Source organism: Sinocyclocheilus rhinocerous, unplaced genomic scaffold (assembly GCF_001515625.1).
Source record: "Sinocyclocheilus rhinocerous isolate Xijiao unplaced genomic scaffold, SAMN03320098_v1.1 scaffold4513, whole genome shotgun sequence".
NCBI lineage: Eukaryota > Metazoa > Chordata > Actinopteri > Cypriniformes > Cyprinidae > Sinocyclocheilus > Sinocyclocheilus rhinocerous.
Genome location: NW_015632753.1, coordinates 15515 through 43099, shown reverse-complemented (window position 1 = coordinate 43099; position 27585 = coordinate 15515). Strand labels below are relative to the sequence as shown.

At 37.5% G+C, this 27585-nt stretch overlaps 1 protein-coding gene across 2 annotated transcripts; it reads right to left on the bottom strand.

Annotated features, from left to right (window-relative positions):
* LOC107743059 (gastrula zinc finger protein XlCGF8.2DB-like) lies at positions 1-24664 on the bottom strand. 2 transcript variants are annotated; one of them, XM_016556164.1, is made up of 3 exons: positions 4880-4967; positions 804-1366; positions 1-70 (listed from the first exon to the last, which is right to left on the bottom strand). In XM_016556164.1, the coding sequence occupies exons 1-3, from the start codon at positions 4962-4964 to the stop codon at positions 68-70; spliced, it is 651 nt and encodes a 216-aa protein (XP_016411650.1). In that variant the 5' UTR covers positions 4965-4967; the 3' UTR covers positions 1-67. The 2 variants fall into 2 exon arrangements, with proteins under 2 accessions (XP_016411650.1, XP_016411649.1); XM_016556163.1 differs by lacking the exon at positions 1-70 and adding an exon at positions 24652-24664 and having other exon boundaries at positions 390-1366; positions 4880-5032.
* Between the last annotated feature and the right edge of the window lie 2921 nt (positions 24665-27585).

Sequence of the window (27585 nt, the reverse complement as noted above, 5' to 3'; positions counted from 1 at the left end):
TTGGGCGCCAACTTCACGGAGGTACCTTCCAGATGTCATCAGATGAGTACACTACCAGTACATTCTCTCACTAAGATGAATCAGAAAATGTAGTGTAAAGTTCTTTATTTCATTCAGCTTGCCATTTTATTTGTATGACCATTATTTACATTATCATTCAGTTATACAGTGTGGCATTTCACAGCATTACCGAAGTTCAACTACTATTTTGATTCCAAGTTATCAATATATGAAATTAAATTATGCCTCTATTCAATTAAAGTCCCCAGTCCAGACAATATTATATATATATATATATATATATATATTTGTTCTATATTCCTTTCTATTCAATTCATTTATTTATTTATAAAAAAAATGTTGCTTACAAAATTTCTAAGTTGATTTGGATAAAAGGGTCTGCTAAATGACTAGATGTAAATATAAATGCTTATTACTTGAAACTACAGCAAAGTAGATGGCCAGATGTAGCCTCAAGATAATGTAGATAGAGGTGAAGAATGAAAATAAGAGAAGTGGGTATGAAGGTGTACAATCAGATGTGGCCCACACTCAGCAGCAGTGAACGTTCACTCAGATTTACAGGTGAAGGAATTCTCTCCAGTGTGAACTCTCATGTGGTAACTAAAGTTGTGTTGATGAGTAAAACTCTTTCCACACTGAGTGCAAGTGTAAGGCTTCTCTCCAGTGTGAACTCTCATGTGAATTTTGAGGCTACATTTATGACAAAAACTCTTTCCACATAGATGACATATAAAACGGTTTTCTCCTGAGTGAGTCCTTATGTGGCGATTAAGGCTTACTTTATGTATGAAACTCCTTCCACATTGACCACATATGAACAGTTTCTCTCCCGTGTGACTTCTCATGTGGTCATTATGAGTATGTTTATGAGCAAAACTCTTTCCACACTGAGTGCAAGTGTAAGGCTTCTCTCCAGAGTGAATCCTCATGTGGATTGCCAGGTTTTGTTTTTGAGGGAAATTCTTTCCACACTGTTGGCAGGTGAAGGAGCTCTCTCTACTGTGAATTCTCATGTGGAAATTAAAGTTGCCTTTATGTGCAAAACTCTTTTCACACTGAGAGCAAGTATAAGGCTTTTCTCCGGTGTGAACTCTCATGTGGACTGTAAGGCTTCCTTTTTGAGCAAAACTCTTTCCACACAGTTGACAGATGAAATGTCTCTCTCCAGTGTGAACTTTCATGTGGAGCGTAAGGTTTTGTTTTCGATTGAAACTCTTTCCACAATGACGGCATATTAAAAAACTGTTAGATTCCAACTTTTCTCCAATTTTTAAATCATGATCTTTCTCATTCTGCTCTTTCTCTTCCAAATCCTTCAGCTCTTGACTCTTCTCAATCAGGTCTAGAAGAAAATACAAAAGCAGTTAAATGCTGGTTTCACACTGCATGCGCAAGCAGAGCGTAAGCAGCGCTTATTTTTTTCGGCGCCCATGTTAACAGATTAGAGTATTCGCATATACACCGCACAGTGCATTGTTCTTGATCAAAATTGACCCGATTAACATGAAAAATACATTTCACCATAAAATCATGCAAGTGATGTGTTTCGTGTTTCACAATCACCCTATGAAAGGGCTGCGTTTCCCAAAAGCATTGTAAGCCTAAGTACATCGTAGACCCATTGCCACTAATCAACTTATCACCCTACGATCCGACAGAACAAAGAAAGAAAAATGCTGGCGAACTATAGCAGAAGCGCTTCAGCAATGTTTACACTCTTGTTTTCGGAAGTCAGTCGCTACGACGAAACGCGATGAATGGTCGGGAAGCAACGTGTAGTCTTGACATAATTCTTGTCCACGACACGACAAGATTTTAGGAGTCAAAATAGTGTAATCTGACACAGTGACTATCGTGACCGACAAAAATATTGTGTAGTCTGAACCCGGCCTTAGGCTTACGATGCTTTTGGGAAACGCAGCCCAGGTTAGTTTTCCAGCATAAGTTGCCACAGTGAATGAGCTTGATAAATGTTCAATTTGCTTTATGGAACCAAATCATTTGACAATGAGTCCAATTAACTGAAATAAGCCTGGTTTACTAGTTTTGGTAAACTAGTTTTGTGAAACCGGCCTCTGGTCGTCAACTTCAATCTCTCTTAAAGGGTTAGTTCACCCAAAAATGAAAATTCTGTCATTAATTATTCACCCTCATGTCGTTTCAAACCCGTAAGACTTTCGTTCATCTTCGGAACACAAATTAAGATATTTTTGATGGAATCTGAGAGCTGTCTGACCCTCCTATAGACAGCAATGCCACTGAAATGTTCCCAAGTCCAGAGACGTAGCAAGGACAGTGTTTCCCCTGCCATTATTTTAGGGGGGAACGGCACCCCCCGCCCCCTTGAAGGTCAAGTTAATTTTATTTAATTATATTTTCTCTATAGTGATTAAAATAGGTAAAAATTTAATTTAACCATTAAAAAAACGACTTTATTCAACAATTCGTCTCCTCCGCATCACCCTGTAAACAGCATATGCTGTTCTGTGTCAGCTGCGTCACGCCGGATCCGTTTCCTACGTTGTTGTGATTTGATCTGAACGGAAACAGCGTATCCGTGTGACGCAGCTGACACAGAACACAGAAGTCTTTCGGATGAGACGTTAAACCGAGGTCCTGACTCTCTGTGACTGGTGGTGGATGAGGAGTGACCCCCCAACATGATTGTAAAGCGCTTTGGGTGTACAGCAATACACAATAAAGCGCTATATAAATGCCTTATTCATTCATTCATTCTGGAGGTGAAGCTGAATCACGAATGATTCGCACGAACATAGACGCATTTAAAGGGGTCATATGATGCTTTTTTAAAGATCATTATTTTGTGTATTTGGTGTAACAGAATATGTTGACATGCTTTAATGTTCAAAAAACACATTATTTTTCAAATACTGTACATTATTGTAGGTCCTCTATGCCCCGCCTCTCTCAAACGCTTCGTTTTCTACAAAGCCCCCTTTTATAAAGAATATCTCTTTGGGTTTGAGACTTTAATCTTTGCGACTTTACGGCTCTTCTGAATGCACGAACAGCTTTTAACACTCCAAAGACAAGGGAAAACATGAAATCGCATCATATGACCCCTTTTAGCAGATCAGGGGGGTGCATTCCCTTCAAAAACAAACATAATCCACTGCGTCTTCAGCGGCTCAGATGTCAGGAGTGACGACTGCTGTGTTCATTATTACATCCAACAACAAACACCTCAATCAACTTCAACTCCAACCTCAACCACTTAGGAGCCACTCTTGTCTACGTTCCTGCTCCGGCGTTGAAACAATCACGGTCGGACTGTTCACAGCTCACTCAGGGAGGGACTAAGGTAAAACGTCCGTGTCAATCAAATATCGTGGGAGTGGCCTGTGCAGAACTACGTAAATCTGGCAAGAATCTGAGAATGGCCTGATCTGATCTGAGAAAGGGTTCATTATTTATAGGGATTAAAAAAAACACTGGGTGGATTTTTGTCATTAAGGAGGGGATGTGTACACACACTGCCAACACACATTTATGATCAAACACCATGTAAAAGTGAATTTTGTATTCCATGACCCCTTTAAATGAAGAACAAATGTAGACAACATGCAGTAACTCAACAGGTGAAATGTTTTAATTAATTAGTTAGCAGGTTGTGCTATTTACATGCTGATTTGTCCGCAGTGAAGTTCAGCCGATATCTTTTTTTATTTGGACTAGTTAAATTCATTTTGGGCTACCAAAATCTGAAGAACACCCGCCCCGAAGGGCTCCCAGGTGAAAAAAGTGCACTTCCGTAATGTACTTAAAGTGCTCTATTTTCACACTAATTTTGTACTTAATATACTAAAAATTATTCTTTAGTACAAAGGGCTGTGCGATATTGAAGAAAAATGTGCCACATGCTCAGATGAAACCCAGCTGTTACTGAGTCAGTTCTCTGAACTTCCATAACTATCTAGTGTCATATATATATGGTTATTTATATGACTCTATGTATGTATCAAGAGCTCCTGTAAAACCACAACAAATTCCTTGTGTTCATTCTGTTCTGTTCCTTGTGTTCAAGCTCATTCTGATTCTAATATAACTAGCATACGTTTCACTTTTTTTGAAGAAAGCACCCCTACAACAACTTCTGAAAGTGAACAGTAGTGTTTAACTCTAGCATTACATAAAAATGTAATTTTAACTTTAGTGTAATCATTTTAACACCAGTTTAGGAACTGAATAATAAAAAGGAAAAATAAAACACTGCTTAGTCTTCACTCTATGAACTCACTGATTCTTATTTAAGCTACAAAAGTTAAGCAAGAGCAGTGAAGTGATTTTCTCTTTGTCTTTTGTTCACGGCCCCAAATATTGCAAGCTGTAGCGATATGCATATTGCGATATTTCGATATATTGCACAGCCCTAGTACTTCTTAAGATAAACTTAAAATCATCAAAAGTGTACTCGGCTGTGCTATTTTGGGACACCATGAATATGAACTACAATGTGCTTTTAACATACTTCCTCTGTATTCAAAAAATGCATTTAGTTACCACTTGTAGTACACTTGAGTCTACTAGTGTATGAAAGATGGGTTCAAGTGTACTACAAGTGCTAACTAAATACATTTTGTGAAAAAGTGACAAGGAGTGACAGAGTACAATGCGCCAAAACAGAGTGGAATGAAACCAAAGATTTCAGACGAACACAAACCAGGTCTGGTTTGATCAGCAGACCACCACAGTTTCTAGACCTATAAATGAGGATGGGATAAGGAGATAATGATGTAAATGGCAAGGGAAAGAAATTGTTGGTATGACTGAACGTGGCAGGGCTGTAATGTTTGTGGGAGAGTTGCTTAATATTCACTAAAAGGTTCAAACCAACCTGTTTGTTCCTCAGTATCTTCTTGTTTCAGACTGAACACTTCTTCAATCCTGAAGTCTTCACTCTCCTCTTTAATAAACGCCATCTTTATAATAGTGTGTCACGTGGATCTCAGCTGCTTCAGCAGGAGTTTTTTCCCCGTGTGGTTCGATACTGTCATGATTAAAATGAGAAAAAAATAAACAAAGAAAAACAGATCCAAACTAAATGTCCGGGTGCGTCTCAATCAGCTCCCTTGTCGATTTACAGTTTTGAGCAGCAGGTGTCGTAAGCATGAGTTTATCTGAGTGCTTTAATTAACGTCAGATAAATCACTAGTCTTACGTTAAACAATAATTAAGCCATTTCACATCGTTAGCGTTGACTTAAACTTTGAAAGGAATAAACAAACCTTTCTTCAGCCGAAACACAGACGCTGGAGCGCGGCGCAGCCTTATGACGTCACGCCACCACACCAAAATAAAAGTCCTGTTCAGACGCCAATGTTGAATGTCAGAAGTGCTGGAATATTTTTACACACAACAAAAGTAAAACATTCAAACAATAAAACATGTATTCGGAGTTTTATTCTTTTTTAAATACGTGTTTAAAGACACGTTGTCTAGTCTTGTGCAGCACATCTAATAGTATTTAATTTATGATTCCGTCTAAAAGGCAAAACAGTAATCTATATAAGCTTTGTCAATAAAACTAAAACTTTGTTAGGGCCACAGATTATTCAAAAATAAACAACTGCAACAATAAATAGGTAATGAGTTAGTTAAAAATTTGACTTTATAAGTGAATCACACACACAGAGATTGTTGTTTCCACTTATTACTTAAATTCAGTTATTAATACTTATCTTAAAGTGTTTCTAATAATACATTGCACTTTTTAAATATGACAGTACTTTTGATAATATTAAATATTAAATATCTACATATGAGTACTTATAAACTATTTTTGTAATGTTTTCTTTTTTCAACAAATTACTTTTTTGCTGCACAGTTGGTTTATGTTTTCTCCTGAGCATGTGTACCGATTCATCACGATGACTGCTAAAACTTGTATCACAGTATGCTGTACTGAATTGCATTGAAAGATTGAACTATTGTTGCTTTTTATATAGTTTTGGTTACTTTTTAAAAAACTTTTATAAAATACAATTAAAAGAAAACATCTTGAACAGTTAAGAAACTAAATGAACAATTAAATTGTTTCACAAATAAATTATGATTTATAGACAGCTAAATATCCTAAATATATTTATAATAGAGCATTTATTGATTAAAACACAGGGGTGGATGGTAACAAAGTATTTTACTTCACTACTGCACTTGAGCATATTTTTTAAATATCTGTTTTTTATTTTGCAAAACATTTACCTTTACATTTCATAAAACATCATTCCTCATTATTTTGAACTGAAGAAATCACCACTGCTCTGAAATGCAAGAGCAATGTCTTAGGCTGGCCGCATACTAGGACATTTTAAAGGGGTCATATGATGCTTTTTTAAAGATCATTATTTTGTGTATTTGGTGTAACAGAATATGTTGACATGCTTTAATGTTCAAAAAACACATTATTATTGGAAAAAAAAAAGTAACTTGCGTTACTTATTTGAAAAAGTAACTCAGATATTCTCTTGTAAATTAAAAAGTAATGCGTTACTTTACTAGTTACTTGAAAAAAGTAATCTGATTACGTATCTCGCGTTACTTGTAATGCGTTCCCCCCAACACTGCTCGCGATAGCCAATGAGAGCGAGCAAGCGTCACCTACCGGATGTTGTGTGCTTCTATAGCTAAAACTTGGCAGCCACAAACATGCCACGAGTACTGAGAAAGAACATCACCCTCATTCTTTTTTAAAAGTTGTTTTTCACTGTGAAACAGAACGTGCACCAGGAGAGCCAGCTTCGATTGTTCTCCTTCTCTAGTCACGTTTGATCTTGCGAGTCACTGTGAAATCGTCCTTACAATCATCAAGTGTGTGGTCTCGCGGTCTGCTGGAATCGTCTAGTGTGTGCGTTCAGAGCGTAAGGCTAAGATCGGTTGAAACTGTCTTCATGTCTGTGGTCTCCCATGGTTTTAAAATAGGTAAAGATTTGAAAATCGTCTAGTGTGTGGCCAGCCTTAGTCGTGAACGAGCCGATTCTTCTCAATGAACCTGTTGAATAGATTAACAAATCGCAATGAACAATTCGTTCACTATTCTTGGGTCGACAACTCCTCATGAAAAACTGGGAGGGGAGATAGGTTTCCTTCTCTGAAATACCTGGAAATATGCTCTTTATGCATCTCCTTTGAACTTTGTGGTTTACCTCAACACTAACGTCTCATACTATGGCCTCCAGGTGAGCTCATCTGCTAAATATCAAAGTTTACTGAACATTTTTTGAACTGTTGTAACAAAAAGTATTAATGTCAGAAACAAAAAAAAAACAATCATGATTTTCATTTAAGAACATGAATCACTGGAATGAAACAAACATTACTTGACATTACAGAACGAACATGATTTTCACTATACAACGTGATTTGCACTAAATAACGAACATGATGTGCTCTATAGAACAAACATTTATACTAAAGAAATAATGTGACTGTAACAAAGGTTCCCACAAATGTTAAGTGTGTTGTATTTGAGCAAAAATGTAAGTGTCTAAAGCATAAGCACAGTTCCATTGAATGATGAATGTGTTTTAACAATGTCGTTGAACCAAATGTACGAAGGAAACTGTTAAAATAACCACAGCATTAACAACAACCTTGAAATAAGAGTGCGAGGTTTATCTGATGATGATATCAGATGCATGAAAGTAGCGTTCGTTGCTATAGCAAACAGACATCAGGTGCGTTTTCTTTCAGAATCATCATTCGCCGATGGGGAGGAAAAGTTTAATACTATAGCATTTTATTTTATGAAAATGAGATAAAGAAGTTTTCGCACTGAAAGAGAAGTGATCTCATAGAACTTAACCCTCTAAGCACCAAAGTCGCAAAATTGTGACAAGACGTCATACTTAAAGGGGTCATATGATGCGATTTCAAGTTTTCCTTTCTCTTTGGAGTGTTACAAAATACTTTTAAAGCTCTTTTTTAAAATCTTGGCTTACATACATTTCTACATATGCCATGCCATAGCATCATTAAACTAGCATCTAATAATGGACAAAAGTTTTTTTTTTTTTCTGTAACCTATGGTTCTCTAACCATAAAGGCTGCTGTGTATTCTGAATTTGCAAAAATCGTTCTTGAATTGAATCGAAAACCTATGAATCGTGAATAGAATCGATTCGCTGTCTACCCAAAGATTCACAGCCCTACAGAGCAACCATCAAGTGTTAGACAGTGTTCTAGGTTATTACATGAGGAGTTTTTAGGTCCGATAATTAACACCTCTGTTTTTTCAGAATTTAGAAGTAAGAAATTACTCATCATCCAGTTTTTTATATCGACTATGCATTCCGCTAAGGGGGGAAACGCGCCAGGTTCCGAAACAACGGGCCAGGTGTGAAAGCCATATTAGACTCGGATGATCAATTTTAAAACATTTGAAAAGCAAGACACGTAAAGATTGCTTTCAGATTATGATGTTAATACTGTACTATCTCCAACCAGGAGAGGTCGCTAGTTTCCAGCCGCTCCCCTATTAATTTCAGCATAGTAGGACATGCACTCTAATGTAAACATTCATTAACATTAGCAAATAATAAATGAAAAACTGACCATGAAAACAGTATTTTCAAGTCAAGATGGTAAACAGATTATCTTTTTACCAAGTTCAAGGGGATACCCATATGTTTGGATTGTTTGGAAATCTGCATTTTATTTAAATCGCCATCACACCACTGCTCACAAACCACGGGGACGCCAGAGTTGCTATTGCCTCAAATTTCAAAGGTAAAATTCATAGTCAACAAAAGCTTTTTGCCAAATGCATGACAGAAATGTTTACACTGGACTATGTTCTTATTAGGGTTTCCGCGGGTCCTTAAAACGTCTTCAGTTAAATTGTTTACATTTAAGGCCATGCAAATTACACTGGCTAACAGTAGCCGCTCGCATCAAATTCAAGGTACTGATGCTTGCCTACAAGACAACCAATGGCGCTGCACCAATATACCTAAACTCACTAGTTCAAACTTATGCACCCTCCTTAAGCTTGCGTTCTGCAAGTGAACGGCGCCTTGTGGTGCCATCCCAAAGAGGCTCAAAATCACTATCACGGACCTTTTCCTGGACTGTGCTGGTGGAATGACCTCCCGATCTCAATTCGAAGTGTCTTTAGCCACGTGCTGTTGGGAAATGTCAACACCTGTTGATGCTTTATTTTTTGTTAATTTAGCCACTGTATTGAATAAATTGATAGGTCAGTGATAGAGGAACTCTGGTTAAGCGTCAACTCAGGCTTAGCCTGGCAGTTAGCCTGCTCCAGACCAGGTTAGCTTCCCAGCATAAGTTTCCACAGTGACTGAGCTTGAGCTATGGTAATTTTGCTTTATGAAACCAAATCAAGTGAAAATAAGTCAGACTAACTGAAATAAGCCTGGCTTATTTGGTAAACTAGTTTTATGAAACCCCCCCCCCCAGGGTTGACTGCTGTGTTGAAAAAAACTTCTACACATGTTGACTAATACAGCTCACATGAAAAAATAATAATAATCTGTAATATGTATAGTTGCTAGGAAGTTCCTAGGATGTTGTTCATTTGCTAGGTGTGCAGTTGCTAGGGTACTCTGGGTGGTTGCTAGGGTACTCAGGGTGCTTGCTAGGTTGGTTTGGCTAGTTGCTAGAGTGTTTCTATGAAGACAGATAGATAGATAAATATAGATAGATAGATAGATAAGATAGTTTAGAAATATTAGATAGATGCGTTTGAATTAGTTTAAATGGATTAGAAATAGTGCATAGAAGGGAAGATAGATAGATAGATAGAGACAGATTATAGAGATAGATAGATAGATAGAAACGGTCAGATTATAGAGACAGATAGATAGATAGTTTAGAAATATTAGAGAGTTTGAGTTTAAATGGATTAGAAATAGTACACAGAAGGGAACCTTCAAACTTCAAACTAGTCAACTTCAAACTTTTATCCAACCTGTAGCTATGTATGTGATAGATTGCATGACCTTCAAATATTCAGCTTCAAGCTGTACAAACTACTGTTTATTCAAACTTCAGACTTCATCAACCGAACACCTTCAAACTGCACGCTTGTAAAACTACTTCAAATAGGTCAGACTTTCTCAAGCCAACTTCAAAGTTTGTTTACTTTCGCATTCTGGCGGGTTCTGGCCGGCTTCATCCCTCCGCTGCAGAGCCATTGGTTTTGTTTTTATTTCACTGCACGAACCAATGGCCATCCAGTTACACTGCGTGATTGAAAAAGGCTTCAGTAATTGGCAGAGATGGAAACTCGAGTCTGCGACTTGGACTCGAGTTGCACATAAGTCGCATAAATAAAGACTTGGGACTTGACTTGGACTCGTGACTCATGAGTCTCGTAAAAAACGCAAGTCATTTGGTATGGGACTGGGAGTTTATATGAATGTATCTCTGAGGGGAACTGGCTGTCTTTAGAAAATTTTAGATGGTATTTTCTTTTTATCTTGCCTCTGTGTAATGTATATTAAAGTAGTGTTCAGAACCGCAGCGCTGCTTTGTTTTATAGCGGCAACCAAGGAAATGATGTTGAATTGCTGTTCAAGCACCACCTGATGGCAGAGAGTGAATCTGCATTCTAATTCAGTCTGCTATTTTGTTTCGTGCAGATGTTTTATGTAGAATATTTTCACAAAACTAAAGTCAGAACGTTTTGTTTTTTATTTAAATTTCGAAATTATACAACCCAATGTAGATTAAAAACTGCTCGTGCTGCATGTATGCAGCCTCTTTGTTAGGATTGTGTTGTGTTTAAAATACTGTGGTTGCCTCTCATTTTAAATTGAAAAAGAGCACAGACATGCCTTAGTTTGTTTATATGAGATTTATTTAATTTGTGTTATTCATTTGATTGATTGGGGTTAAATACTAAGGACTATACACTTACTACTCATACAGCTACCTGTACCTGTGCAATACCCTGTTCTTATATTTATATATTTATTCCTTAATTCTCTCGATTTATTAATATTTCACTCAAGTGTACATATCTAATACATTTGCACTATAACTATTTTGCAAATTTAGTATATATAACTGTTTACATGTGCACTGTCTACTGCACACCTGTTTACATTGCACTGTTTATATTTTCTGTATCATTGTTTGCATTTTGTTAAATGTACTTCTATGTAAATTCTTGTATGTATGTGTGCACTTCAGTGTGAGAGCAAAACATTTCGTTGTACAGCTGTACAATGACAATAAAAAGCTATTCTATTCTAATAAATAGAAAAAAGACTTGAGACGTGACTTGGACTCCACTTTAAAGACTTGAGACTTGACTTGGACCTCAGAGACTTGTGAACATGTCTGGTAATCGGAGAAAAAGGAGTTTTCCCCATAAGCATCTAGTGACAGTACGAGTGTAGTATCGAATAGGAACTCTTCCCGCACTGATCACGTGTGCAGCTTCTTTTCACTATGAACTGTCATGTGAAGTTTAAGACTTTTGATGTTTGTGAATCTCGTTCCACCCTGAGGGCAAGAATGTTTGGCTCTCAAAGATTTTTCTCCAGTTTTGACCACACGATTATTCTCATCTCATCATTCTGTTCCATTAAGTCTAAAAAAAAAAACAACAACAACAAAAAAGTTATTTTCATCCATCTATTCTCCACACCATTTCTTTTATATAGGTTTTGCAATTTTTTTTTTCTATTATAGGCACAAATCCCAAGATTCTGACACAATATCTCAGATATTTACTTCATTTGATGGAAAAAAGTAATTTTAAATAAATAAAATTGATTTACCATTTATTATTAGCATTGACCCATTGAATCTCAACCCTATTTCAGCTATTACACAAACTGTAGTTTTGACTGCATTCATCAACCCTGTTCCCAAAACTTAAAAAAAATTTTTTAAAAAAGTTTTTTTGAAGTTTAATTGAACCCTATTTCAGCTATTACACAAACTGTAGTTTTGACTGCATTCATCAACCCTGTTCCCAAAACTTAAAAAATTTAAAATAAAAAATAAAAAAGTTTTTTTGAAGTTTAATTGAAGTTGGAGTAAATATAAATCAGGCTTTGCTCAATTTATGAAATGTTCAGAACTTTATCATCACAATTTTGAACAACTTGAACATTGTTTTATGACTTTAATGTTCATTAATCATTTATGAGGGATCAAGAATAAACACCAACCTCTTTGTTCTTCAGTATCTTCATGTTTCATTCTGCAGGATTCTGGATCACCCATGCTTCACTTGTAGGCTGATGGGAATATTCCAGCATTTATTTGGTGAGCTTCACTGACGGTGAATTGTTGTGGGAGGAGCTTCAAAAATACAAATCTGCTACAATACAAAACAATCAATTACTGAAATAGTTTTTTTATTTTTTTATTAAGCATCTAATTTGTATCTAACTCTACCCATCTATGAAAATGCAAACACTTAATTAGATTAGTTACAAATTCAATAATAAAACAGGAGAATAATCAAATTCTGAAATAAATGTACAGAATTGTAAGCAGCAAATAACACCTCGGTTGGGTTGAACTTCTTTTAACCTATTTGGTTTAGTTTTTGGTCGTTTGCTTTTAGATTTTTGTTGTTTTTGCATGAAATATGGTTTATCCAAAACTATAATGACAGAAATTCTGTTAAAAGATTTATATCTTGTAGATTTCAATAGCGGTGATGGAGCAGTTTGTTTCAGTCCATTGACACCAGTTAAATGAGCTTTAAGTGGCAGTTTACACATGATCTGAAGACATAAGCATAATGAATGAGGTGAAAACAGGAACTATTAACATAAAATCAGCGATGTTAACAGTAACACTTATGAGACAAGCCTTACATGATCATTTGCAGAGATCTCACTGTGTCTGCGGTAGAAAACGTTTATTTGAGTCAGGAATATTGATGAAGGATTATAAAAATCTGCAACAGTATTATTTCTTACAATCTGAGGCCACGTCCACACGAAGCCAGAGCTTTCCCTATCCGATCTTTTTTTTCTCCTCGTCTAAAGAAATATCTGCGTCCACACGAAACCACAAAACCGACACAAAACGATGTAGTATACATGCCAGACCAGCATGTGGCGCTGTAATTCTGCCACAGAGAGACACTAAAAACAGAGAAGACGACTTGAACTATGTGCATAAACCTTGCGTGCGGTATACAAACGAATCTCAAGAAATCCACACGAAACCACAAAACCGACACAAAACGATGTAGTATACATGCCAGACCAGCATGTGGCGCTGTAATTCTGCCACAGAGAGACACTAAAAACAGAGAAGACGACTTGAACTATGTGCATAAACCTTGCGTGCGGTATACAAACGAATGTGGAACAATACATTTATTAATCTGTGTTAATGTTAGTTAATAAAAAGACAATCGTTCAGTGTTTGTTCATGTTTTTGTTGCTGTTACGTGACGTAGCGGTGTCTGACTAGGGGCGAGACGTGGGCTGATGACGTCATCGTTTCAGAAAATATACGGATTCGCTGTCCACACGAAAACGCAAAATATCGGTTTCACTCTCCCAAAACGCCGGATTTGTCTGGACGAAACGCCTATGCAATACAAAATTTATGCGTATACAGCTAAACGCGTCTTCGTGTGGACGGGGCCTGAGATGAATAAAGCAGTACACCACAACAAATACAAATCACACTCACTTTTACAGTAGCTTTTCTGTTTTCTTTCTGTGTGGAAGACCTTTAATTATACTGTACAGGTAAAACACTACACACAGCGGCAAATATACGTCCAAATTGATCTAAATATAGTCCTTTTCAACAGTTAAGCATTTGTGCACAGAAGCACCTAATAAAACTGATTTCAGACAGACTTCTGAGGCAGCATAATGGTTTATGATCTACAACAAAATTGAGAGCTTTGGTGATAGCGAAGTGAACATTTAATTACTACAGCACTAATTTATTGCTAGAAATTACATCAAAATGGAAAAAGGTCGGTCAAAACTTACATTTCCACACAAAATGACAACCAGCCTCGGCTTTCAGAGGCCATCTTTTATTTTTAGCTCAACTTGTCAGGAATGAACACGCAGGATTGTGGGATATCTAAAGCCCAAAACACACTGCACAATTTTAGCAATCCTATAAGATCACTGCATGTCACATTGTGCGACATGGATCTAATAAACTTGGCTACGACATGTGTGTACACTGTACGATGATGACACCTATTGACTCGTATACGATGCACGTTACTATAAAAGAATAAAACGTCTTCGGCATGCGTTAGTGGTAAAACAAAAAGAGCCTGATACATCACACTTTAGCAGTTGTATTTTTTTATGTGTGCTGAAAAAAAGTGGAAGCAGCGAAAGAGGAAGGCATAAGAGCTTGAGGTAAGCAGTTTTATGTTTTAGCGCCATGTCGCGTTGATTTCATGTCGCATTTTTATTGGTTGGTCAGTAAACGTGGATCGTTGCAGCAAACACACTGTGCGATGATCATGCTGTGTCGTAGGCTATCTTTGGTCGGAAGATCGTGAAAACGGCCGTCTTTGAACCTCTCTCACTGAACGACACAGGACCACCGATTAGGAGCCACGATCACAGAAATCGCCGCGATTGTTTCACGATGCCAATCTTTCGTCTGGGACAGCCGAAAATCGTGCAGTGTGTTTAGGCCTTAAGGAAGATAAGGATACATATATGCTGCCTTCAAAACTCGATTGGATGAAGTTATCCCTAAAGTTATATAGTTGCGAGGACTGGGATTGGGAACCGCTGCTCTACACGTATGTCTCCTATTTTTTGCACATTCCCTGAATTTGTCCACTTGTTGTTTCAGCTCTATTGTATACAGTTTTTGCACTACTTTTTATCCTATTTACCTTAAAGCATTTTCTTTTATTATTATGATTACTTGCTTCATTATTACCAGTGTTGGGGAGTAACTAGATACATGTAACAGAATTACGTAATTTAATTACAAAATAAATGTAACTGTAATTTGTTACAGTTACTGAGAAAAAATGTGTAGTTAAATTACAGTTACTTATGAAAATGTTAATGATTCCTAAGGGGTTACATCCTTTGAACCCCAAAGGGTGTTTATGTATATGCTGTTTTTTTTTTTTAGGATTAACAGTTTTTTTCCAAAGCATTGTTAGCATGTGTTTCCTGTCATAGCTATGCAAATATCATAGCTATTAAACTACTGTATCTTGTTATGATTTTAGATCTGTATTTAACCTCAGAACGATCTCAAAGTAAAAAGAGGTGCTAAAGTCTAATTTTGTGGTGTCTGTGCTTTATAATAACATTTTTATACACTTAATTCAAGTGATGCAAGATTTTTAAAGTCCGACAGTAATCCGAGTACTACTGAAAGATTAACCCTGCCTGCTTAAAATGTTTCAAAATTATTAACAGTTGAAAACATTTGTTAGAAATTCAGAAAAGTCATCAAAAAGTCATCAAATGTAATCAGTTACATTACTTTAATGAAGTAATTGAAATAGTTACACTACTTATTACATTGTAAATAGGGTAACTTGTAATCTGTAACCTATTACATTTCCAAAGTAATCTTCCCAACACTGATTATTACTAATGTGATGAATACATTCTTGAATGTTAAATTTCATTTTCACCAGCAGAGGTCAGTGTCCCATCAGTCTTCAACTGTCTTTGTACATTAAAAATTTTGCTCCGAGCTCAACTCGTGTGTTTTTTTTTTTATTATTTTTTCTCTGTCGTGTAGATAAAGCATGTGAGCGTGTCTATGCGAGGGGAAATTCTTAATTTCAGTCTGAGCTGCGGTGAGCTGCTGTTCATTTAACAACAGCAGATCATTTAATCAGGGGTCTGCACTCATGGTTTAATCTACTGGGTAGGTGTATAAAGCACAAGGACTTCTCATCACCACCACAAATGGCCATTATAATGAAAACAATATGGTGTAATGAAGCGTCTATTAGGTTGATTTGCTCTTTTCTGCCAAGAGAAAGATGTCTCTAAAGTGTCTTAACCTGAGTACTAATGCAACAGGGCGAATGAGACAAGAGACGTGCGGATCCATACGCATAGCTTTATTCAGAGACATGGTCAGAAGCAGGCAGGGTCAAAACATCAGCAAGCAGGTATGGCACAGACGAGACAAGAGCAATCCAAAACGGGCGTGAGTCAGTCGATAGCGAACGCTATCCAGAGGGCTTGACAAGAGGGATAATCCAGAAACATGAGCAATAGTCCAGGCAAGGTACAAACAGAGTCCGAACGGCGAGACAAGGGTTAATCCAAGAAACACAGGCAAGAATCAGAATACGAGAAAACAGGCAAGGCAAGACTATGACTAGACTATGAAAACTAGAAACTGGCTCCGTAGAGTAGCTATCGCTAGGAGAGTGATAAACGCTATACAATACTCTGCGATTTGAAAGAGGAAGTCCATAGCTTATAGGCTGTGTTTACACTTGGCATTAACATGCAATCACCGTGATCTGATCAAGCAGATCGGATCATCAGTCAATCAGGACACGGTGCGTTTACACTTGGCACATTAACATGCGATCACCGTGATCTGATCAAGCAGATCGGATCATCAGTCAATCAGGACACGGTGCGTTTACACTTGGCAACATCAGCTGACTTCTCTATCTGGATAAACGATCGGATCTGTATTTCCCGCGCAACATTTAAATAAGTCTGCGGTGCAAAGTCGACCTGAAGTGGTGGGTTTTCTTCTGAAAACTATTTTCAGTCACGGGACATTTTACAAATCAAAATAAATGTACGAGTTGTACGAAATGTTCTTCCGACAGATCAGGAGAGAGGGGGCGGCGTTTAGCGTGATGTCGACCTGCGAATGCAGAGATGATGGCTGGATTGCGTTTACATTACACTGAGATCCGATCACAATGCGTCCTCGACTACCTCTGGACCAGGACACGCTGATCGGATAACATTCCGATCAGAAGCGCGTTTACACTTGTCTTTTCAATGTGTATGTGGACAACATCCGGATAGAGGTCGCATGTTAATGCCAAGTGTAAACGCAACCATAAAGTGTCTTAGATTGGTTACAGCTGTGCGTATCATCAGTGCAATGGATGCTGGGAAATGTAGTCCGTGGTGACATGTGGAAGTCTGTGTAGTGCGAGAGTCAATGTAACGGAAAAGTGATCTCTGGTGGCAATCGGATGGAAGTCCATGGACAGGATTCGTGACTAATCAGATGCAACTAATCAGATGTGATGACGTTCTGCAAGAGCAGTATGTTTTCACTGCTCATTATCACAACACAATAAAATATTAGCCTACGTCTCAAAATCAACTTGAAACATTTATTAGAGCTGAGTTACTGTGGTCTAGACTGCCACTGCTTTTCAAAGTATGAAAGGTTCACCTCACCGCTGTCATTTTTAGTCTTCGGAAAGCCAAAATGCCGCCACACCTCTGATTTGAATGAGGATGGGGTTTCCTCAATATCAACATCCACACTCGTCGTCGCCATGCTTGAAACTGTTTGTTACAACTTGTTGTTCGCCGCTATTGCACCTGTAAAGCGAGTTTGCAGTAAACACAGCGGCCCCTGCTGTTCAAAATATGAATCGCGATTCGTTTAACATCTCAGTCGATTTGAATCGTCACACATTTCAATCGATTTTCAACCGGCTCACGGTTAATCGTTACATCCCTACATATGACCTTTCACATCTTTGTCTTTTCTTGTGTAATTCTAAAAGACAGTAGGACACTCAGAAGCAAAGACCAGGAGATCCGGGCATATCTTCAGCAGGATTCTTTATTGAAAATGTGCCGTTTCGGTGCTGCAGTCATGAAGTCCAACTAAGGCTGTGATGCACTGTATTTTATAGGCAGTTAAACTTCAAAAGTGACTCCTTAACCAAAGCATGGAATAGACAATACCAAAAATTGCTCTAGCAAACCTAGTCCCTAAAGATAATAGTACCCCGAATGGCTTAAGCAGCACCTGGTCAAGTAGAGGCAGTTAAACGTTCACACATAGTTTGACTCTCACTTGAAACTATTGAATCTAATCACTAAACTGACGCCATCATGTTGAATGACCAATACAATGTCGTTCACCTTAGTTTTTCATGTGACGTTAAATCAAGATCAGTGAATCTTAAACACATTCTTACATCTGTTTTCACACAACACCCAGCCAAAAAACAATAGTGAGGCTTCTCCTTTGTACAAACTTTCACATGTTTCTTCAGATATAATGCTCGTTCTTTTACTGTATTGATCACAGTTCAATGGATTGTTAACTTAAGAGTGCTACACGTGTAAAACATGTGGCTCGTCTCTATTGTGGATTTTCATGTGTCCCTTAAGGTGGACTTTTTTTTTTTTGCAAAACTACTACACATCATCACATGTGTGCGGTTTCTCTCCAGTGTGGGTTTTCATGTGTAGCTTAAGATTTCCTTTTTGTGCAAAACTCTTCCCACACTGATCACATGTGTGCGGCTTTTCTCCAGTGTGGATCATCTCATGTATTTTCACATGTCCTGGCCGATCAAATCTCTTGTCACAATGTGAACACTTGTAAGGCTTTCCTCCAGTGTGAACTGTCTGGTGCAGTCTCAGTTCAGCGGCAGTAAAAAAGGTCTTCCCACAATCAAAGCACATATGATCCTTCACACCACTGTGTCTTTTCTGGTGCACTTTTAAGGCACTCAGCACACTAAAACTTTTCCACACAAAGAACACACATGAGGCTTTTCGTTTGTATGAATTTTCAGGTGGACCCATAGGCCTGAAGCTGATGTAATCTCTTTCCAGTCTGAGGGTAAGAATTTTTGGCTCTCCTAAATGACTTTTACTGCCACTGCTTTTCAAAGTATGAAAGGTTATATATTTTTAGTCTTCGGAAAAAGCCAAAATGCCGCCACACCTCTGATTTGAATGAGGATGGGGCTTCCTCAATATCAACATCCACACTCGTCATCCCCATGCTTGAAACTGTTTGCTGCAACTTGTTGTTCGCCGCTATTGCACCTGTAAAGCGAGTTTGCAGTAAACACAGCGGTCCCTGCTGTTCAAAATGACTTTTCTCCAGTTTGGACGTGATGATTTTTCTCCTCTCCTTCACTCAGTTTTTCACTCTCCTCGATCTGTTCCATTATCAAAAAAAGTTTTATTTTAATCCATCTATTCTCCACACCACTCATAGGGGATTTTATTTTCTGTATATCATTAAAAGTTAAAGGGAAATGACAAAGGGATGATTAAAGGGAAGTGAACTCAAATATAATACCAGAACATAGACCCACTGTGTCTTTTCTGGTGCACTTTTAAGGCACTCAGCACACTAAAACTTTTCCACACAAAGAACACACATGAGGCTTTTCGTTTGTATGAATTTTCAGGTGGACCCATAGGCCTGAAGCTGATGTAATCTCTTTCCAGTCTGAGGGTAAGAATTTTTGGCTCTCCTAAATGACTTTTCTCCAGTTTGGACGTGATGATTTTTCTCCTCTCCTTCACTCAGTTCTTCACTCTCCTCGATCTGTTCCATTATCTCTGAAATAAAAATAAAAAAAAGTTTTATTTTAATCCATCTATTCTCCACACCACTCATAGGGGATTTTATTTTCTGTATATCATTAAAAGTTAAAGGGAAATGACAAAGGGATGATTAAAGGGAAGTGAACTCAAATATAATACCAGAACATAGACAATTGCAATACAATAGTACAGTGAATTTTGATTACATTTTAATGAACAATTACATGTCCCTGGACCTTTTCATGAATTAGGCACATTGATCAGTTGTTCTTTTTAAAACAATATAGGCACAGATCATTATTTTATTGTATGTCTCGTACATGAATTTGTGCTCTGCATATAACCCAATGTTTCCCAACACTGTTCCTGGAGGCACACCAACACTATACATTTTCCAACTTTTCCTAATCAAACACACCTGAATCAGCTCATCAGCTCATTAGTAGAGACTCCAGGACCAGAAATATATTGGTCAGATAATGCCGAGTTCACACTGCACGATTTTAGCCGACAGGTTTTACGAAATCGCCGACAAATGCCCGAAATCGGTGGCAAATCGGTGCTCGTTCACGTGAGTGACAATCACACAGTGTGAATTACCAAAGACGCGATCTGAGGGAATCGCAGACACGCAAAATATTTGGCATGCTAAATATCTGGAGCTGTCGGCGATTCACAATCACGCTGTGTGAAATTAGTTCTGCCTCCTGCATAATCTGTTTTTCTTTTTCTCCTTGTAGCTGGAAATCAGCTCACAGACAATTTGTGACAGGTTTTGGGAAATCGCCGACGAATGTTCGAAATCGGAGGCAAATCGGTGCTCGTTCACGTGAGTGACAATCACACAGTGTGAATTACCAAAGACGCGATCTGAGGGAATCGCAGACACGCAAAATATTTGGCATGCTAAATATCTGGAGCTGTCGGCGATTCACAATCACGCTGTGTGAAATTAGTTCTGCCGCATAATCTGACAATCACGCAGTGTGCAATGATTTCTGACTGAAAACTACATCGGCGATGACCTACAGCCAATGAGAGACCAAGATACAGGGCAGAGGGAAGTTCGTGGAGGAGTTATAGACCAGAATATCAGTATTTTAATATATATATATGAACAATTATATCATACAGAAACAAGCGCCTACATTTGCTTGACCAGCCACAACATCAGCATAACAGTTACTGCAAAATTATTTACCTCCAACTCTCTTTGCAGAACACCCAATCCCTGTTCCCTGCATCTCCCTCCTGCATAATCTGTTTTTCTTTTTCTCCTTGTAGCTGGAAATCTGCTCACAGACTATTTGCGGGCTATATATATATTTTAATAATTACAGTCTTGCTCACGAGAAGTCCGGTCTGACGCACGCGGGTTCTGGCGTTATTTCCTTATCATTTCTCTCGTGTGTTTTGTTGTGAAACGTAGTTTGCGGACCAGACAGAGCTGTCGGCGATTCTTACTATTGTGAAGTCATGCATAGTGAACCCCCCCGTCACCGATCCATCGTGCAGTGTGAACACAGCAGCAACTGAATGCTACCCCAGATAGTCACGCAGTGTGAAAACAACGGCGATCCGACGAGTTTGAAAATTGTGCAGTGTGAACTCGGCATAAGGGAGACATACAAAATGTGCACTGTTGGTGTGCCTCAAGGAACAGTGTTGGGAAACACTGATATAACCCATCCAAGTGCTCACACACAGCAGCGAGTAGTGAACACACACACCGTAAACACACACCCAGAGTAGTTTTGACTGCATTAATCAACCCTCTTACCAAAAGGGTAAAATATACTATAATACTTCTATAATTTAAAATAAACTGAAGTTGATTACAAGTAAATATAAATTTAACTTACTGTATGAAATGTTCAAAAACTTGTAAGCAGATATGGATGTAAATAAAATTCAGAAAATCTGGAATCAGAATTCCAGATTTTTCTCACACCTCCTTTCATTGACTATTTGTTGAAAATAAAAAAAGACAGAAAAGAACATTTCAGTTTTAGACTTCAGTTTGTACCCAGTTCATAGAAAGTGTCCTGCTTATTACTTGATATTTTAACTAAATATGAAATAACATTTCACAACCCATATGACTTTTTATACTACAAATATAATGACTATAATGTTGATTAATCATTAATGAGGATTCAAAAATAAACACCAACCTCTTTGTTCTTCAGTCTCTTCGCGTTCCATTCTGCAGGATTCTGGATCTCTCATGTTCTCAGTGTTCAGCTCTGCTTCACTTCTAGGCTGATGGGAATATCCCAGCATTTATTGGTGAGTTTCTGTGGGAGGAGCTTCACTGAAGGTGAGTTGCTGTGGGAGGAGCTTCACTGAAGGTGAGTTGTCATGGGAGGAGCTTCAGTGAAGGCGAGTTGCTGTGGGAGGAGCTTCAGTGAAGGTGAGTTGTTGTGGGAGGAGCTTCGGTGAAGGTGAGGGTTTTTTTGTGGGAGGAGCTTCAGTGAAGGTGAGTTGCTGTGGGAGGAGCTTCAGTGAAGGTGAGTTGTCGTGGGAGGAGCTTCAAGCTGTGTGGCAGGAATAGCAGATCTGCTCAAATAAAAAATAATCAGTTAATGAATTGATGTTTTCGTTATTTCACACATTTTAAGCATTCAATGTTTTGTGTTCACATTTTCCTAGATGGATAGAAAAAAGTAAAAGTTCACATTCTACGAGTTTTTGATTTATTTGTGAGTCGATCTAATATAAACCTTAACCTTTTCATTCGTTTATCTATCATAAGAACAAACTAACAAAGAAATGGATGAGTACACATAAGAATATAATCATTTTATGAATTAAACAGAAGAATAAACTGATTCAGAAGTAATTGTACAGATGTGTAAGCAACAAAAACACTTCAATTAGTTGAACGGAAGTTGGTTTCAGTCTGTTTACACCAATTTAATGAGCTTTAAGTGGCAGTTTACAGCTGATTTGAAGACAGCAGCATAATGAACGAGGTGAAAACAGGAACTATTAACATGAAATCAGCACTTCTGAAAAGCTTTACATGATCATCAGCAGAGATTTCACTGTATTCACAATTTATTTCATTGTTTAGAAACAGCATTTATATCAAGACATGCTAAAAGTGTATGAATCTACTCGATACTTTATTATTATTTCTAACAATATGAGACATAAAAATATGTGTCAAAACAAATGACCATGGTTACAGTATTTTTCTGCCTACTTTATGGTCTTGCCCTTTTTAGGGTTAATTACGGTCTCCCACACATAAAGAAACATCAGAAAAATAATGTATTGCTATTTTCCATCCTATTGTGACTCAAATAATAAAATTTTATGATTTGTATTTTATTTTATTTTTTCAAAACTTGACTTATTTTTCAGGATACGTCGCCCCTTTGTGGGAATAAATTCACAAAAAACAGAATACTTGTTACAATATTTTAAACTATCGTAAAACATTTTCCCCATAACGTACAGCGTTTACAACACAGGGGAAGATAAGGATGTTGATGCATCAGCCAATGAGTTATTATAGAAAATAAAAAGAAAAATTTTCTCATTTACTTGTCATAGCACAAAATGTACTTACAAAATATCAAAATGACTTGATATCATTCTTATTTATATTTATATAAATGTTGAAAATTTACAGGTCATTCATATAATGTACTAAATCAACTATTCTATTTCAAATTGTGTTTTATTGACAATTTAGATGAATAATTTAACAACCAATGGCAGCCAGAAAAGGTAAATGTATTCTATTACGCATATGCAGGCATATGAATATTTACATATTAGCTACACATCCAAACTGAATGATTTCACAATCAAAAATTAAAATGCGGGGGCAGAGGGTTTATGCAGGCAGAAAAGTCACAGTTATCTTACCATTCTCTGAAAGCAATGTGTACAGAATTTTAAACTATCGTAAAACATTTTCCCCATAACGTACAGCGTTTACAACACAGGGGAAGATAAGGATGTTGATGCATCAGCCAATGAGTTATTATAGAAAATAAAAAGAAAAATTTTCTCATTTACTTGTCATAGCACAAAATGTACTTACAAAATATCAAAATGACTTGATATCATTCTTATTTATATTTATATAAATGTTGAAAATTTACAGGTCATTCATATAATGTACTAAATCAACTATTCTATTTCAAATTGTGTTTTATTGACAATTTAGATGAATAATTTAACAACCAATGGCAGCCAGAAAAGGTAAATGTATTCTATTACGCATATGCAGGCATATGAATATTTACATATTAGCTACACATCCAAACTGAATGATTTCACAATCAAAAATTAAAATGCGGGGGCAGAGGGTTTATGCAGGCAGAAAAGTCACAGTTATCTTACCATTCTCTGAAATCAATGTGTACAGAATGTTTGTAGCTGCATGATTGTCTATTTTACGATCTTGTTTCTGACACGTCGTTTGTATTTGAAAAGAAGACTGACAATAATACATAAAGGCCATACTTCAAAAAATACACTTGGACATTCCAATCCATTTATTGTCTCCTTTTTGATTTAAATATTCAAACAGCAACAAACAATAAAGAAATTTTTAAAAAGCGTCTAACTACTAAGTCCATCACAACGGCCAAAAAGTTTGTTTGACCTTCTTCATGCCAAGTCACGATGCCGATTAAATACCTTTTGCGCCCTCTAGCGGCTTGAAAGAAAACTACACAACTGAAAATGGCTCCTACAACATAATGCATCTCTTAAACCTGAGTTTTACCTGTTTTAATAATAATCACTCACTGAATAAGAAGATTTTATAAAGTTAAGATGGTGATTTAAAATTGTTATTTTAATCATGGGTTTTTTTTGCATGTCAATACTTGCATTTTTTCCCTTGTTTACATTTTCTGCCGTAAATTAAACTCGCAACTACAGGACACCAGCAGTGTTAATGACATTATAATACCTAAACATTCGTCCAGTGCTGTAATACACAGAGAAAACTGTCATTAGTGTAATCTGAATATAATACAGTTTAAACTTTTTTTAAAAAGAGTCATGCTCATGAAAGGTTATAAGGTTTCTCTCCACTGTAATATCTCTAGTGCAGCTTTAGTTCAGTATCTGGTGTTAAAGTCTTCCCACAATCAAAACACGTAACCTTTCACACCTTTGTCTTTTCTGGTGACAGTATAGAAACCCAGAAGCAAAGACCAGGAGACCTGGGCATATCTTCAGGAAGTCGCTGAAAATGAGTGTTTGAGTTACAAATAAATATTCAAAAAATATAATTTCCCTGCAGCCGGTGACCCCCTTCCCAGTGTCAGCCCCTTGAAGCCCATGCGTTCATGTGCCCCTGCTCTAATGCAGTGCCATGTGTCATTCATACTCAAAACTGGAGGGCGCTCTTTCGCAGAAACTAAAAAATGGACTCATAGAAGTAATAACTTGACCTTCCAGGAAATCCCTAATATGGACAAAGGCATCCAGCTATTGCTGTAGCTAAGCTGAATTAAAAAAAACATTAAGACCAGTAGCGGCTGGTGGACAAATTTCTAGGTAGGGCGCCACATCCAACAATTTTAACATACACCACGGTATGATTTATCCCAGTATAACAAAAAGAAAAGTATTAAGACTTGAAACATTGTAAATAAAGGTCATTGTTTTACCAACTTCAAGATTGAGGATGTTTACTACAAAACTATTTTCTGCAAGCTTTTTTCCAGATAAATAAAAAAAAAAAATCATAATCCACAAATTATGTATACAGTGCAACAGCAAAAACTGAAGTAAATAGATTTTTCCAAGTGGAAAAGGCACTGATTTAGTGGAATGACCCCCACCGCAAACTCATATGAAAACGCACTTCTTCAGCGAGTGTCCATTATAAATCACTTGCCAGACATGCAACCATACTGAAATGTGCTTGTGCAAAAAGCTATCATAGAGCGCACAAATACGGTCTGTTAATTTGCACACTAATAATAACAGAATCGCATGTCTAATATTGTACGATTGCTGTGTCATTGCAATCATCTTTATTTATATTACATTATAATCGTCATCCATCAAAACGTTACTGGTAAGATGATTTGCTTTTTTCAGCCCATACAGACTAGTCCTGACTTTATATTTCTTATTAATAGAGGTATGTTTGTTCCCACCAATCTCTGCACAAGTTAAGTTTACTTATAATGATGAAAGCATGTCAGTCAGTGCTTTTGGTGCCCAAATGCTGGCGGGTATGAATAATAGTGTGGTGTCAATGTGTACTTTTAAATCTTTGGTCTGTGACCTATTAAAGGAAGAGTCAAAATACAAATGTTCTAATTATTAGTTTAAAGTTTGTTATTGTAATACTTGGCCAGGTCCCTTCTTGAAAAGAGATTCTAAATCTCAGATATCTAATTTTTAAACTTTGTTCTGGTTAAATAAAGGACAAAAAAGTTAAATAAAATAAAATAAAGGACAATAAAAAAAGTGTACGAGTTTTCTCATACACTTTCCAAGATGGCACCACAACTTGCGGTCTCTCTCGTTTGTCTCAGTTTGTTGTACCTGTGGTACCTGTTCGTCTGGCATCTGTGCTGTTTGTAAACACACACGAAGAGGAAGGTTAACAGTCTTTAATAAATCCACAGATAGTAATTCCACTCAAGGGAGGCTGGTAACACAAGTATACGACGACGAGACCCGACAAACTAAGACTAAACAGAACAGCCGCACAACCCACGCAAGGAAGATAATTCCACACACAACTGCAATTGCAGGTTTTCAAACAGAGATGGCGACAAAGAGGCAAAACTTACGGACTGCAGCTTTAAATACACAAGCAAATGAGGATAATAAACTAGACTCATGTGAACAGAATGACACAATCAAGGGGAGACAGAAACCAGGTCAAGGGACACGTGGGATGAATGAAAACAAACTCAAAGTCCAAGTGATGGTGACAGCATGATGTTGCACTGTATTAGGGATGGAACGATTACCGGTTTGATGATAAATCATTATAAAATTCCACCACGGTTAGGTATACCATTTCATATTTAAATTATCATTCAAATCGATTTGATTACCGTGATTTGAACAACTGAGGAGAAATACTGTCCAGCATAAAGCACAGTTTTAAGGCAAAAAAATTGACCGAATTTGCCCTTCTGTAAATTTTGACCAGTTGATGAAAAACAAGCTCATGTGGATTCTACACGGGCAACAGAGCAAACAGGTGGTGACAAGGATGTGTTTTATCCTGACTGATGATATTGGCTCTGCGAAGGCAATAGATGTGTAGATCCCCAGAAATTTGAAATACGAGACCCTCTCCACTTCTTCTCCCATGATGGTTAAGGGAGTGTGGTCCTCACGGTGCCTCCTGAAGTCAATGATGAGTTCCTTGGTCTTTTTGGTATTTCCTTGGCATTTCATTGTTATTTGTTATTAGTCCCACAACTGTTGTATCGTCAGCAAATTTGATTATTGTATTTGTGGGGTAGATGGCAGTGCAGTCAGTTGTGTATAGTGAATAAAGAAGAGGACTCAGCACACAACCCTGTGGCACCCCTGTGCTGAGGGTCAGGCTGGTGGATATGTGTGTGCCAAGTTTCACGGTTTGTGGACGGTTTGAGCGAAAGTCCTTTATCCATCTACACAGGGTGTTGTTAAGACCTAAGCCAAACATTTTCGTGACCAGTCTACTGGGGACAATAGTATTAAATGCCGAGCTATAATCAATAAATAGCATTCTGTGTGGAGAGTAGTGGCAATGGCGTCTTCAGTGGATCTGTGTGTTCTATAGGCATATTGATGCTGATCAGGATGAGCAGGTAGGGTGGATTTAATGCGCTTTAAAACCAGTCTTTCAAAGCATTTTGTGACAACAGGAGTAAGTTCTACAGGCCTGTGGTCATTTAGACAAGAGATGTTATTTTGTTTAGGCACAGGTATAATAATAGCTGAATTCAAGCAGGGGGGGACAGTAGCTTCAGACAGTGATAAATTAAAGATGTCTGTGAATACCTGCGAGAGTTGGTGGGCGCAGTCTCTTACCACTCTCCCCAGGATCCCATCTGGGTCCCCAGCTTTCCTCGCATTCACCGAG